General features: G+C 52.4%; 1 protein-coding gene across 1 annotated transcript in view; it reads left to right on the top strand.

Moving 5' to 3' along the window:
• LOC129694295 (rab11 family-interacting protein 1-like) overlaps window positions 1-14,770 on the top strand; it is a 79,902-nt gene that overhangs the window by 46,715 nt on the left and 18,417 nt on the right. The window contains 2 exon segments of the mRNA XM_055631005.1: window positions 71-686; window positions 12,918-14,770. Of these exon segments, the coding sequence (XP_055486980.1) occupies window positions 71-686; window positions 12,918-14,770 (2,469 nt within the window).

The raw sequence follows: 14,770 nt of genomic DNA, 5'->3' as shown, positions 1-14,770 counted from the left end.
TACACACCAGGAGGTTTATCACCGGCTAACCAGTAAATGTGACACTGTGTTTCTTCTCTTTGCCCAATAGGTACCAATCCATCCTTGGCAAAGTTATTGACACACAAGAGGGCTCTCAGCGATGAGGTCAACCAGGTTCTGGAGGTCCACCCAAGTCACCTGGCCCTCAAGACCAGCGCCATATCCCGGTCTCTGCTCTGCATCAACGGCAGTCATGTCTACCGCGAGGAGCCTTCCGCCCAATCCGCTGGCGGCCTGTCGCCCGTGCCCGCCCCTGTGTGTCACGCCCATCACCACGTGGGCTGCAAGGCGGAGGCAGCGGGGGCTTCGGCCGAGGGTCGGCAGCGGCCGGACGAGCCGGAGGTCAGGGCGGTCCCTCCGGCCATCGCGGTGAACGGCGGGGTGGGGGCAGGGCCCAGCTCCGACGGCCAGGGCACGGAGACGGAGACGGTGGGGGGCGGGCAGGGGGCCAAGCCAGTGCACGCCGCCGTCCCCATCCTCTCCACCGCCGACCCCCCCAGGGCCCAGCCGCCAGCCGAGGACAGGAACGCCAGCGTCTTCCCCTTCGGGAGCGACCCGGAGACTAGGCCTCCAAGCACCCCCTCCCCTGTGCGGAAGTCCAGCTCGCTGGCAGAGAGGAGCAAAGCCAGTGGGTGGTTTCTGAAGGACAACCATCACAAGCCAAGGTCAGTCACACCGTCAACATTCGGGATGAATTGTGAAGATGGAAGCAAGGGAAATACGAATAGAAACATAGAAACATAGACAATAGGTGCAGGAGTAGGCCATTCGGCCCTTCGAGCCTGCACCGCCCTTCAATATGATCATGGCTTATCATCCAACTCAGTATCCCATCCCTGCCTTCTCTCCATATCCCCCGATCCCTTTAGCCACAAGGGCCACATCTAACTCCCTCTGAAATATAGCCATGGAGGAGATGGACTGGTTAGTTTTAGGTTTGTTACTGCAGAGAGTTATGGACGCAGCCCAGACCATCGCACAAACCGACCTCCCTTCCATTGACTCCATCTACACCTCACGCTGCCTCGGCAAGGCCAGCAGCATCATCAAGGGCCAGTCTCACCCCGCGGGGTCACTCCCTCTTCACCCTTCTCTCCAGAGATGCTGCCTGGCCCGCTGAGTTACTCCAGCACTTTGTGTCGACCTTCGATTTTAAACATGCTTACGCATCCTTCTCATTCCCCACCACATTGTACCAACACTCGATCACTGGGGGCAAGTTATAGCGGCCATGTAACCTACAAACCACACATCTTTGGGACAAACAGCACAGAAACGGGCCCTTTGCCCCACCTTTGCTTTGTCGAGGCAGCATGAAGTGGAGATGGAGTCGATGGTGGGGAGTGTGGATATGCGGAAAAAGCAGGAATGGGGTACTATAGACAATAGGTGCAGGAGTAGGCCATTCGGCCCTTCGAGCCAGTACTGCCATTCAATGTGATCATCCATAATCAGTACGTTCCTGCCCTCTCCCCATATCCCCTGACTCCTCTATCTTTAAGAGCCCTATCCAGCTCCCTCTTGAAAGCATCCAGAGAACCGGCCTCCACTGCCCTCTGAGGCAGAGAATTCCACAAACTCACAACTGTCTGTGAAAAAGTGTTTCCTCATCTCCGTTCTAAATGGCTTACCCCTTATTCTTAAACTGTGGCCCCTGGTTCTGGGCTCCCCCAACATCGGGAACATGTTTCCTGCCTCTAGCGTGTCCAGACCCTTAATAATCTTGTATGTTTCAATAAGAGCTCCCTCTCATCCTTCTAAATTCCAGAGTGTACAAGCCCAGCCGCTCCATTCTCTCAGCATTTTAGATGATCAGCCACGATCATTTGATCTGATTTTAGATGATCAGCCATGATCATTTGATCTGATTTTAGATGATCAGCCATGATCATAATGAATGGCGGTGTTGGCTCGAAGGGCCGAATGGCCTACTCCTGCACCTGTTGTCTATTGTCTGTTGTCTAAGTCATGACTTTGATGAGGTTGCATTTGGAGTATTGGGTGCAGTTCTGGTCGCCCCCATTACAGGAAGGATGTGGAGGCTTTGGAGAGGGTGCAGAGGAGGTTTACCAGAATGTTGCTTGGAAGAGAGGGTATTAGCTACTATAGAGGGTGGACAGACTTGGATTATTTTCTCTGGAGTGTCAGAGGTTGAGGGGAGGCATGGTAGACATGTGAAATTATGAGAGGCATTGATTGAGTAGACAACCTTTTTGTCCCAGTGTGTGGACATATCAAAAACTAGAGGCACAGCATCAAGGTGAATCGGGCAGAGTTTAAAGGAGAAGGTAGATAAAAATGCTGGAGAAACTCAGCGGGTGAGGCAGCATCTATGGAGCGAAGGAATAGGAAACGTTTCGGGTCGAGACCCTTCTTCAGGCTCATGTGGGGGTGGTGGGGGGGGGGGGGGAAAAAGAAAGGAGGAGGCTGTGGGAGAGCGGGGAAGGGGAGGGGAAGGAGGGAGAAAGCAAGGACTACCTGAATTGGAGAAGTCAATGTTCATACCGCTGGGGTGTAAACTGCCCGAGTTAAATATGAGGTGCTGCTCCTCCAATTAGCGGTGGGACTCATGAAGGAGATGTGTGTGACAAGTTTTGTTTTTACACAGAGGGTGGCGAGTATTGAACTACACTGCTGGGGGAGTGAATACTGCAGATTACTGTGAATGGGTCATCAGTGCGGACTTGGACTATAGGGCCTGTGTGCCTGCTGTATCATTATGTGAACTATGAAACATAGAAAATAGGTGCAGGTGTAGGCCATTCGGCCCTTCGAGCCTGCACCGCCATTCAATATGATCATGGCTGATCATCCAACTCAGTATCCTGTACCTGCCTTCTCTCCATACCCCCCGATCCCTTTAGCCACAAGGGCCACATCTAACTCCCTCTTAAATATCGCCAATGAACTGTGGCCTCAACTACCTTCTGTGGCAGAGAGTTCCAGAGAATTCTGTGAACTCTGTGTATCATTGACCTCTCTGCAGGTCATTGCTAATCTTGAAGGCACAAACTGCTGGAGTTACTCAACGGGTCAGGCAGCATCTCTGGAGAAAAGGAATAGTTGACATTATTGGACTACACCCTTCCTGAGGTCCATTATAGACACCACGCTTCCTGAAGCCCATTACGGACTCCTCCCTTCCTGAGATCATCAGATGCTGGCCCTGATTTGTTTTCTCACATCTAATTTCAGACCCCCTCCCCCAGCTCTATCTTTGAGTCTAAAGAAGGTTTCCTGAAGGTCACCGATTCCTTTTTCTCCAGAGATGCTGTCTGACCCGCTGAGTTACTTTGGCATTTTGCGCCTGTCTTTGGCATAAAGCAGCATCTGTGGTTCATTCCTACGCATCACCAATGCCTTTCTTAACCAGCTAGAACGGAGGAGGCCAAGTGTATTATCATCTACACAAGTGCAGGGAGGTACAGGTAGCATGAAAATCCCCCTTGCAGCAGCATTGCAGGCATTTGTACAGAGCCCTAGTGAGACCACACCTGGGGTATTGTGTGCAGTTTTGGTCCCCTACTTCAAGGAAGGACATTCTTGCTATTGAGGGAGTGCAGCTATTGAGGGGGAGGACTAGCAGAATCAAGGGATATAGGGAGAAGGCAGGAACGGGGTACTGAATGTGGATGATCAGCCATGATCACATTGAATGGCGGTGCTGGCTCGAAGGGCCAAAAGGCCTCCTCCTGCACCTATTGTCTCTGTATCTATGTATCATGTTGGGCACGGACATTGTGGGCTGAAGGGCCTGTTCTGGTGCTGTACCGTTCTGTGTTCCTGTTATGTGTTCTAAAGTCTAGAAACACACAATTTAAGAAACATTTAGACAGGTACATGGATAGGACAGGTTTAGAGGGATATTGGCCAAACGCAGGCAGGCAGGACTGGTGTAGATGGGACATCTTGGGCGGTGTGGACAAGTTGCGCTGAAGAGCCTGTTTCCACTCTGAATGACTATATGAATGTGTGTGAATGAATCCTGGGCCTCCTCCATGGCCAGAGTGAGACCCACTGCTAATTGGAGGAGCAGCACCTCATATTTGGGCAGTTTACACCCCAGTGGTATGAACATTGACTTCTCCAATTTCAGGTAGTCCTTGCTTTGTCCCTCCTTCCCCTCCCCTTCCCAGCTCTCCCACAGCCCACTGCCTCCGCCTCTTCCTCCCACCCCACCCACACCACACATCAGTCTGAAGAAGGGTCTCGACCAGAAACGTCACCTGTTCCTTTGCTCCATAGATGCTGCCTCACCCGCTGAGTTTCTCCAGCATTTTTGTCTACCTATGAATGTATGATGTTAGTGTAGAAACATATTTAGAAAATAGTTAGGACAAAAAAACAAGTGAATGGTCGTGAAAGAGGTGGCGCGTAGTGTTCCGTTGCTGAGGTGGGATTAGGGTTGTGCAGGTGGGTTCGAGAACCTGATGGTCGTGGGAAAGTATCTGTTCCTGAACCCGGTGGTGTGGGGGCTTCAGGCGTCTGTAACTCCAGCCCGGCGGTAGCAGTGACTGGCCTGGCCGGTGGCGATCCTCAATGGGAAATGCCGCCATCATACGACCATCAGGTTCACCAGACTGATTCCTGGGATGTCAGGACTTTCATATGAAGAAAGACTGTATAGACTCGGCTTGTACTCGCTAGAATTTAGAAGATTGAGGGGTGATCTTATAGAAACTTACAAAATTCTTAAGGGGTTGGACAGGCTAGATGCAGGAAGATTGTTCCCGATGTTGGGGAAGTCCAGAAAAAGGGGCCACACACACAGTTTAACGATAAGGGGGAAATCTTTTAGGACCGAGATGAGAAAAACCTTTTTCACACAAAGAGTGGTGAATCTGTGGAACTCTCTGCCACAGAAGGTAGTTGAGGCCACAGTTCATTGGCTATATTTAAGAGGGAGTTAGATGTGGCCCTTGTGGCTAAAGGGATCAGGGGGTATGGAGAGAAGGCAGGTACAGGACACTGAGTTGGATGATCAGCCATGATTATATTGAATGGCGGTGCAGGCTCGAAGGGCCGAATGGCCTACTCCTGCACCTATTTTCTATCATGAGGCAGCGTCCTGTGTAGATGCTGTCCATGGTGGGGAGGACTGAGCCGATGATGGTCCGCGATGCCTCTTGCATTCCAGCGGGTTGGAATTGCCGCACCAGGCCATGATACAACCAGTCAGAATACATTCTACAATGCACCTGTAGAAGTTGGTTGGGGTATTCAGTGGCATGCTGAATCTTAAAGGGCCTGTCCCACTTGGCAATTTTTTCGGCAGCTACCAGCATCATTGACTGACGTATCAGGTCACCGAAAACGTTGCGGCGTGTCGGCATGTCGGCGTTTAGACGCGCGGTGTTTTTTCTTCAAGTGTCGCAACATTTTGTTTTGTTGCTGCTCGATTTTGAATTGTTCAAAATCTTTTGGCGACACTGGTTTGTCGCAGAAAAAATCGCCAAGTGGGACAGGCCCTTAAACATCAAATAAAGCAGAGGTGTTGACGAGCGTTATTCATGATTCCATCTCCGTGCTGGGCCCAAAGCGGGTCAGTCGAGACCTGAACGCCCAGAAATTCAACATCAAGTCCGGCACGATGGCGCAGCGGCAGAGTTGCCGCCTCACAGCGCCGGAGTCCCGGGTTCAATCCTGACCACGGGTGCTGTCTGTACGGAGTTTGCACGTTCTCCCCATGATCTGCGTGGGTTTTCTCCGGGTGCTCCGGTTTCCTCCCACACTCCACAGACGTACAGGTTTGTCGGTTAAAGCCCTGTCCCACGGTACGAGTTCATTCCAAGAGTTCTCCCGAGTTTGCCCTGATTCGGACTCGGAGATTTACGTTAAAGGCCACTCGTCGGTACTCGGGGCTCTCGTGGACATTTTTCGTCATGTTGAAAAACCTTCACGAGTCTTCCCGTGCTTACCTGTCGTTGGTGAGTCTTCCCGAGTACCTGCCGTTAGCGCTAAGAGACGTCCCCGAGCTCCGACGTACCCGCTACGTTCATTCTCCGTGCTTTTTAAACTCGGGAGAGCTCTTGGAATGAACTCGTACCGTGGGACAGGGCTTTTAATTGGCTTGGTAAAATTGTAAATTGTCCCTAGTGTGTGTTGGATAGTGTTAGGGTGCGGGGATCGCTGGTCGGCGCGGACTCGGTGGGCCGAAGGGCCTGTTTCCGCGCTGTATCTCTAATCTCAACTAATTTGAAGCTGCGACCTCTCTCCACCATCGATGAAATCTGGCACATGATCCCCTGACATTCCCCCTATGAAGTCAACGTTCTGTTTCATGGTCTTACCTACCGAATAGTGAAAGGCCAGGATAGAGTGGGCGTGGAGAGGGTGTGTCCACTAACAGGTCAGTCTAGGACCAGAGGTCATAGCCTCAGAATAAAGGGACATACCTTTAGAAAGGAGACGAGGAGGGATTTCTGTGGAACTCATTGCCACAGACGGCTGTGGAGGCCAAGTCAGTGGATATATTTATGGCAGAGATTGATAGACAATAGACAATAGCTGCAGGAGTAGGCCATTTGGCCCTTCGAGCCAGCACCGCCATTCAATGTGATCATGGCTGATCATTCACAATCAGTACCCCGTTCCTGCCTTCTCCCCATATCCCCTGACTCCGCTACCTTTAAGAGCCCTATCTTGATTAGTATTGGTTATCGGGGGTTATGAGGAGAAGGCAGAAGAATGGGGTTGAAAGGGAAAGTTGATAAGCCATGATTGAATGGAGGAGTAGACTTGATTTTACTCGCTGGAATTTAGAAGATTGAGGGGGGATCTTATAGAAACTTACAAAATTCTTAAGGGGTTGGACAGGCTAGATGCAGGAAGATTGTTCCCGATGTTGGGGAAGTCCAGGACAAGGGGTTACAGTTTAAGGATAAGGGGGAAATCCTTTAGGATCGAGATGAGAAAAACATTTTTCACACAGAGAGTGGTGAATCTCTGGAATTCTCTGCCACAGAAGGTAGTTGGGGCCAGTTCATTGGCTATATTTAAGAGGGAGTTAGATGTGGCCCTTGTGGCTAAAGGGATCAGGGGGTATGGAGAGAAGGCAGGTACTGGGTACTGAGTTGGATGATCAGCCATGATCATATTGAATGGCGGTGCAGGCTCGAAGGGCCGAATGACCTACTCCTGTACCTATTTTCTATGTTTCTATGATGGGCTGAATGGCCTAATTCGAGCGGTCGAATGGCCTGTCACTTCTTAATGTATAAGCTGATTCGTCTTGCTAATTTTCCGAGCAAGATTGTTGCTCTGGCACTATTCCGTCAGGTTACTGATCTTCCTCCCTTCCTCTGATTCATTGTTACCCAATATTTGTGATAGAACAACCCTCTCATGCCATGAATTAGCTGAGTGAATGTGATTTGGACTTCCTCCTGTGCGAAGATGCCTTTTGGAAGGAACGTGTAGTTTAGTTTAGAGATGCAGCCTGGAAACAGGCCCTTTGGCCCACAGTTGATAGACACAAAAAAGCTGGAGTAACTCAGCGGGTCAGGCAGCATTCTCTGGAGAGAAAGAATGGGTGACATATCGGGTCAAGACCCTTCTTCAGACTCACCGAGTCTGCGACGACCAGCGACCCTCACACGCTAACACTACCCTACACACTGGGGACAATTTTGAATTTTACAGAAGCCAATTAACCTGGAGCGTGGGAGGAAACCGGAGAAAACCCACGCAGGTCAGGGGGAGAACGTGCAAACTCCGTACAGACAGCACCCGTGGTCAGGATGGAACCCGGGTCTCTGTCGCTGTGAGGCAGCAACTCTACCGCTGCGCCACCGTGCCGGGCAAAGTGGCTTGGGAAGGGAGGGGAGAGGTAAATAAAAAATAAGTCACCACTGGGTGGAAATAATTGCTAAACCACTAATGTGGGTGGTATTGTAAATGGCACTATAGTGGGTGGTTTTGTAGACGGCAAAGATGGCAATCAAAAATTGCAGTAAGCACTTGATTAGTTGGGCAGGTCAGCTAAGGAATGGCTGATGGTGTTTAATGCAGATAAGTGTGAGGTGTGGCATTTTGGGACGTTAAACCAGGGCAGGAGGGATCTCGGAGTTCAGGTACATAGTACACCTGAAAGTGGCGTCACAGTTTGATAGGGTGGTGAAGAAGGCTTTTGGTACATTGGTCCATCATCAGTCAGGGTAATGAGTATAGAAGTCTGCCCGTAATGTTGCAGTTGTACAAGACGTTGGTGAGGCCACGCTTGGAGGACTAGGTTCATTTGAGGTCGCCCTGCTGTAGGAAGGACGTCGTTAAACTGGAAAGATGCAGAGAAGGTTTTACACTAGACAATAGGGGCAGGAGTCCAGCACTGCCATTCAATGTGATCATGGCTGATCATCCACAATCAGTGCCCCGTTCCTGCCTTCTCCCCATATCCCCCCCTGACTCTGCTGTCATTAAGAGCCCTATCTCGCTCTCTCTTGAAAGTATCCAGAGAACCGGCCTCTGAGGCAGAGAGAATTCCACGGACTCACGCATCAGTCACTACCGGCCTGTCGCGTAAATGACGGCCAAGTGGGACAGGCCCTTCACTGTTACTCCGTACACGTGACAATAAACAACGGAAATGAAAAGTCTATACATGATTACAATCAAGCTGTCCACAGTGTACAGAGACAGGATAAATAAATAACGTTTAGTGCAAGATAAAGTCCAGTAAAGTCTGATTAAAGATAGTTCGAAGGTCTCCAATGAGGTAGGTGGGAGGTCAGGATGGCTCTCTAGTGGGAGAACAGTTTACTTGCCTGAACTGGGAAGAAACTGCCCTGAATATAGAGAATAGGTGCAGGAGGAGGGCATTCGGCCCTTCGAGGCGGTGGATGAGCCCGGGGGATGATACGGAGTGCAGAATATAGTTCTCAGCATTGTAGAGCACAATTGTCACACACAAATTCTGCAAGATAGTAAAAAGAGAAAGATTGTGCAGAAAACATCATGGGTGGTGCAGCAGTAGAGTTGCTGCCTCACAGCACCAGAGACCCGGGTTCCATCCTGACTATGGGTGTTGTCTGTACGGTGTTTGTACCTTCTCCCCGTGACCTGCGTGGGTTTTTTTCCCAGACGGTCCGGTTTCCCCTCCCACACTCCAAAGACGTGCAGGTCTGTAGGTTAATTGGCCTCGGTAAATTTGTAAATTGCCCCTGGCATGTGCAGGATAGCGTCAGTGTGCGGGGATGGGATCGCTGGTCGGCGTGGACTCGGTGGGCCAAAGCGCTTCTTTCTGCTCTGTAGCTCTAAACTAAACATTAGTTTAAAAATACGCAATCAGATACCAAGCCGTCGGCAGAGTAAGGGATGGGTGTATTCACTGCAGGGATGAGATAAAACGTTGGGGGAAGGTTTGTGTGTAGTATCAGCAAACGCATAAGCCAGTTGTCCACTGGTCTGTTTCTGGGCTGTAATTAACTGGAAGGGTGTTCCTGTCTCTGGTTAATCCCAGCATGATAACAATGGTCACCATCAGTACACACTTCAAACGCAGGCCAAGCTGTTCAAAGGGATAACTCTAACCTTAAGGGCCTGCCCCACCAGCATGCGATAACATGCGTCTAGCGCGACCAAACGTGGTCGCTTGAGGCGTACGGCCTCGCGGGCCGGTCCCGCTTCGATCGGCGGAGACGTATGGAGTTGTGCGGGGCTGGTCCCGACATCGCGCCGGGCTCCAAAAATCTTGCACTGTCCGAAAATCAAACGAGAAGGCGCATTGAGGCCGTATGCAGCGTCTCGATGTCGTACGCCGCGTCTTAACTCCGTACGCCTAGCGCGTGGCGTTGCGCGGTGACATCACCGCTCGGCGTGCCGTTGAGTGATGACATCACTGCACGACGCCGTGCGACGTCCAAATTCAGTCGGCCCGTCTCCTGCCCAGCTGATTGGTGAGTATGATGTCGGGACCAGCCCCGCACAACTACATACACCTCCGCGGTTCGAAGTGGGACCGGCCCCGCGAGGCCGTACGTCTCAAGCCACCACGTTTGGTCGCGCTAGACGTATGCAATCGCATGCTGGTGGGACAGGCCCTTTAGTCAACAGTGTTTTAATAATGATAGAATGAGAGTTAGAACATACAACATAGAATAGATAGGATGGTCAAAACGGCTTTTAGCACATTGACCATCAGTGAGCAGTGAGTACAGGAGGTCATGGTGCAGATATATCAATAGACAATAGGTGCAGGAGGAGGCCATTCGACCCTTTGAGCCAGCACCACCATTCAATGTGATCATGGCTGATCATCCCCAATCAGTACCCCGTTCCTGCCTTCTCCACATATCCCCTGACTCCATTATCTTTAAGAGCCCTATCTAGCTCTCTCTAGAAAGTATCCAGAGAACTGGCCTCGACTGCCCTCTGAGGCAGAGAATTCCACAGACTCACAACTCTTTGTGTGAAAAAGTGTTTTCTCATCTCTGTTCTAAATGGCTTACCCCTTATTCTTAAACTGTGGCCCTCTGGTTCTGGACTCCTCCAACATCGGGAACATGTTTCCTGCCTCTAGCATTTCCAACCCCTTAACAATCGTATATGTTTCAATAAGATCTCCCTCTCATCCTTCTAAACTCCAGAGTGTACAAGCCCAGCCGCTCCATTCTCTCAGCATATGACAGTCCCGCCATCCCGGGAATTAACCTTGTAAACCTACAATTTCAGACGTTGGTGAGGCTGCATTTAAAGTATTGCGTTCAGTTCTTGGTACCATCTTAACGGAAAGATGTTAAGTTGGAAAGGGTAAAGAGAATTTACGAGGATGTTGCCAGGACTCGGGTTTCTGAGCTATAGGGAGAGGTTGAACAGGCTGGGACTCTTATTCCTTAAGTGCGCAGGAGGATGAGGGGTGATCTTATAGAGGTGTGCAAAATCGTGAGAGGAATAGATCGGGTAGATGCCCAGAGCCTCTTGCCCAGAGTAGGGGAATCGAAGGGCATAGGTTTAAGGTGAAGGGAGAAAGATTTAGTTAGGAATCTGAGGGGTAACATTTTCAGACTAAAGGTGGTGCGTGTATGGAAAAGCTGCTGAAGGAGGTAGATGAGGCAGGGACTATCGTGACATTTAAGTAGCATTTAGACAGGTTTAGAGGGATATGGGGCAAACGCAGGCAGGTGGGACTAGTGTAGATGGGATATGTTGGTTGGTGTGGAAGTTGGGCCGAAGGGCCTTTTTCCCATGCTGTGTGACTATGATTCTAAATGGGTATCAGATGTGGAGAGAAGAGGAGTTGTGAAATTTAAAGACAGAGGGAAAGGTAGTAACATTAGTGCGGGTGGCAAAGGAAGGAGAATGGGGTTAGTATGGAGAGATAGATCATCCACAATTGAATGGCAGAGTAGACTTGATGGGCCGAATGGCCGATGGGGCGAATGGAATAATTCTGCTCCTAGAACTTATGAGCTTATATTATTTACCATCCTCCTCCGCCTGTTCGAAGACCTCGACGGTGGGACAGGCGGAGGACGATGGCTGACCTTAGTGGAGCTAAAGTCACAACGGCTGGGAAGGCGGATGAAGGCTGCAGCAGAAAAGGGTCTCCGGTCGTCTTGGACTCCACGCCACTGGATCCCGACCCAGATCTGTCAAGGACCGTGGGGTGGCCGTCTGTGCACCAGTCTCCCCACGTTAAACAAAAAGTCACACACAGGCGTCCTCCATATAGGGAATAGCAGCCATGGTCAGCCATGAGTGAAGGAGGCCAAAGCTAATGTTATGTTTGTTCCTGCCTCAGCAATTTCCTCGGGCAGCTCATCCCACACACCCACCACCAGTGTGGGAAAAGTTGCCCGTCAGGTGCCTAGTAAATCGCTTCAAATTATGACTACTTTGAGGAAGTTTCTTTAGTCAGAGGGTGGTGAATCTGTGGAATTCTCTGCCACAGACGGCTGTGGAGGCCAAGTCAGTGATTACATTTAAGGCCGAGATAGATAGATTCTTGATTAGTATGGGAGTCGGAGGTTAAGGGGGAGAAGGCAGGAGAATGGGGTTAAGAGGGAGAGATAGATCAGCCATGATTGAATGGCGGAGTAGAATTGATGGGCCAAATGGCCTAATTCTGCTCCTGTCACTTATGATCCAAGTTCTCCCCTATTGGAAGGTGTCCCAAGCTGGAATGCCAATAGACAATAGGTGCAGGAGTAGGCCATTCGGCCCTTCGAGCCAACACCTACAGAACATTTGAGTCTTACCTGCAGAATAGTGACAGGCCAGGATAGAGTGGGCGTGAAGAGGGTGTCCACCAGTGGGTGAGTCTAGGACCAGAGGTCACAGCCTCAGAATAAAGGGACATACCTTTAGAAAGGAGATGAGGAGGAATTTCTGTAGAACTCATTGCCCCAGATGGCTGCGGAGGCCAACTCAGTGGATTATGTTAAGGCAGAGATTGACAATGGACAATCGACAATAGGTGCAGGAGTAGGCCATTCAGCCCTTCGAGCCAGCACCGCCATTCAATGTGATCATGGCTGATCATCCCCAATCGGTACCCCGTTCCTGCCTTCTCGCCATATCCCCTGACTCCGCTATTTTTAAGAGCTCTATCTAGCTCTCTCTTGAAAGCATCCAGAGAACTGGCCTCCACCGCCCTCTGAGGCAGAGATTGTCAATGCCCACCACAGATGCTGCCTGCCCTGCTGAGTTCCTCCAGCACTTTGTATTTTGCAGTTTGAGCTGTCTTGGTTCTTAATTTCTTGGTCCTCCAAAATATTCCAAATGGAATTTAAACTGGAGGTGGTGAAGGGAGGGAAGAGCTGTCTGATACGTTGTGATTGTGTGTGTGTGTGGGGGGGGGGGGGGGGGGGGGGAGGGAGGAAGGGGTAGCTTGTACATTTGTTGTATCCGTCACTAAACGCAACACTAACCAGGAGGACCCTTCTGTCTTCCCTCCACAGCCTGGAAGTGTCTCCTGCGGTAGAAACCAGTTCAGATTCTCCCTCGCCCTCTCCTTGCTTGCCATTGCATCCTCCTCCCCCTGCTCCTCTCCTCCCGCCTGCTCTTCCTTTGCCCCCCAACCCCGCCTGCCCGAGGCACGCAACTAACGCTAACCCATTCTCGGCTGCCGACAGAGGGCCTGGGCCCCCCTCGAAGCCCGCCACCAATCCTTTCTTCAGCGCCCTGCAGAGTAATCCTTTCTTTGAGGACCTGGTAGCTGATGAGACACTAAAGACCCCTCCATTCACGCCCTCTCTCTCCAGTTTGCCCCACGGTGGGTCCGTGGGCCCGGCGCACACCCCAAGTGCTGGCGGGACGGAGTGGACTGGGCCGGGAGATCCCGCAGCAGAGGAAGCCGCTCCTTCCGGCCTTCCCGGATCCACGGAGACCACGTCGAGTGGACCATTCTCCTTCCAGCGTCCAGTTGCATCCGCGGAGACGGGCCCAGCGGTGGCCGCGCGGTCCTCTGCCTTACCTTCCCCTGGACCGGCGGGTGAATCGGGTGGTCTGGAAACACCGTCTCGGTGGGCGCCCGCAAGTGCCGTGCCAGCGGGCCATTCAACCCATCAAGTGCCTTCTCCTGCGCCGGGGGACGAGGAAGCGGAGTGTGCGGAGGGAGGCGAGAACTTCTCCCCGTCTGCCCAGGCTGATGGACCTCTCGTGGGGAGGAGACCTCCAGTGGAACCAGCCCAGGCCTGGCCCAAAGCCGGCAGCTCTTTGATGAGATCGCCCGAACCAAGGGCCCGGGGTAACGAGTCACCAGATGTTGATTGGGCCAACGATGTAAGTGGCGTGGGTTTGGGTATCCCACCTGCTCCAGCCATCGACAGCGTGTCCCTGGATGGAAGCGTTGAACTGCAAAGTGGCCTCATGATCGACAATGGGCTGGGAGTGAAGACAGGCCGTGCCTCCGCCATTCGGCACGGGGTAGAGATGGCAGGGGGGCCAACGGGCCGCGATCTTCGGAGGTCTTCGGCGCCCACGGAAGGTCCCGGAAGCGCGGCCGACAGGGTTGGAGACGAGCCCGGGTCGCGAGTGACCGATGCCGAAGGTGGCGAGGCCAACCCTGCGCCCGTCTTGGTGGAGAGTGAGAGCATACGTGCTGACGCCCGCCCTGGTTCCCCTCCGCCCGTCGTCTCTCCTCCTGCCGCGCGGTCCTACGAGAGTGGACTAAACGTCAGACTGGGGGATGGGTGGCGAGGCAGCGCGGTACTCGGTGAAGCTGTCGCGGAGGGTCGCGAGACCAGTGGAGGCGAGATGGACAAGGGCGTTCCCGTTCCTCCTGGCAAGTTGGCCGCCCCTTTGCGTCCACCAGCCCACCGTCGACCAGCCCACCGTCGACCAGCGCACCGTCGACCAGCCCACCGTCCACCAGCCCACCGTCCACCAGCCCACCGTCGACCAGCGCACCGCCCACCAGCCCACCGCCCACCAAGCCGCCCCGGTTGCTTGCGTGTTCCCATCAGGCCGTGGAGGCAGCGGCTGGCGTGGCGGAGGAGCGGGCAGCAGAGGCAGCGGCGGCGGCACTGGACCGCCCATCATCCGCCGTGCAGCCACGGGAGGGGCAGCGGGTGGACCAAGGGGCGGAACAGAAGGTCTCCCTGGTGGTCACCGGCCCACCCACCGAGATACATCCCCAGGAGCCAGTCTCATCCTCCACACCACCGGCCGCTGAGGAACCATTTGGACTGTCAAGTTATGAGGCAAGCAAGGAGAAATCCTTATGTGGGGCTTTTGACTTCAGTCTCAACGAGAAAACAGGCATCGAGCACTACAGGACGTGCCTGTCGAACCTCTCCACAGAGACAATGAC

The sequence above is a fragment of the Leucoraja erinacea genome, unplaced genomic scaffold (genome assembly GCF_028641065.1).
Source record: "Leucoraja erinacea ecotype New England unplaced genomic scaffold, Leri_hhj_1 Leri_60S, whole genome shotgun sequence".
Classification (NCBI taxonomy): Eukaryota; Metazoa; Chordata; class Chondrichthyes; order Rajiformes; family Rajidae; genus Leucoraja; species Leucoraja erinaceus.
The sequence above is the reverse complement of the archived record's forward strand: the minus strand, read 5'-3'. Positions and strand labels throughout refer to the sequence as shown.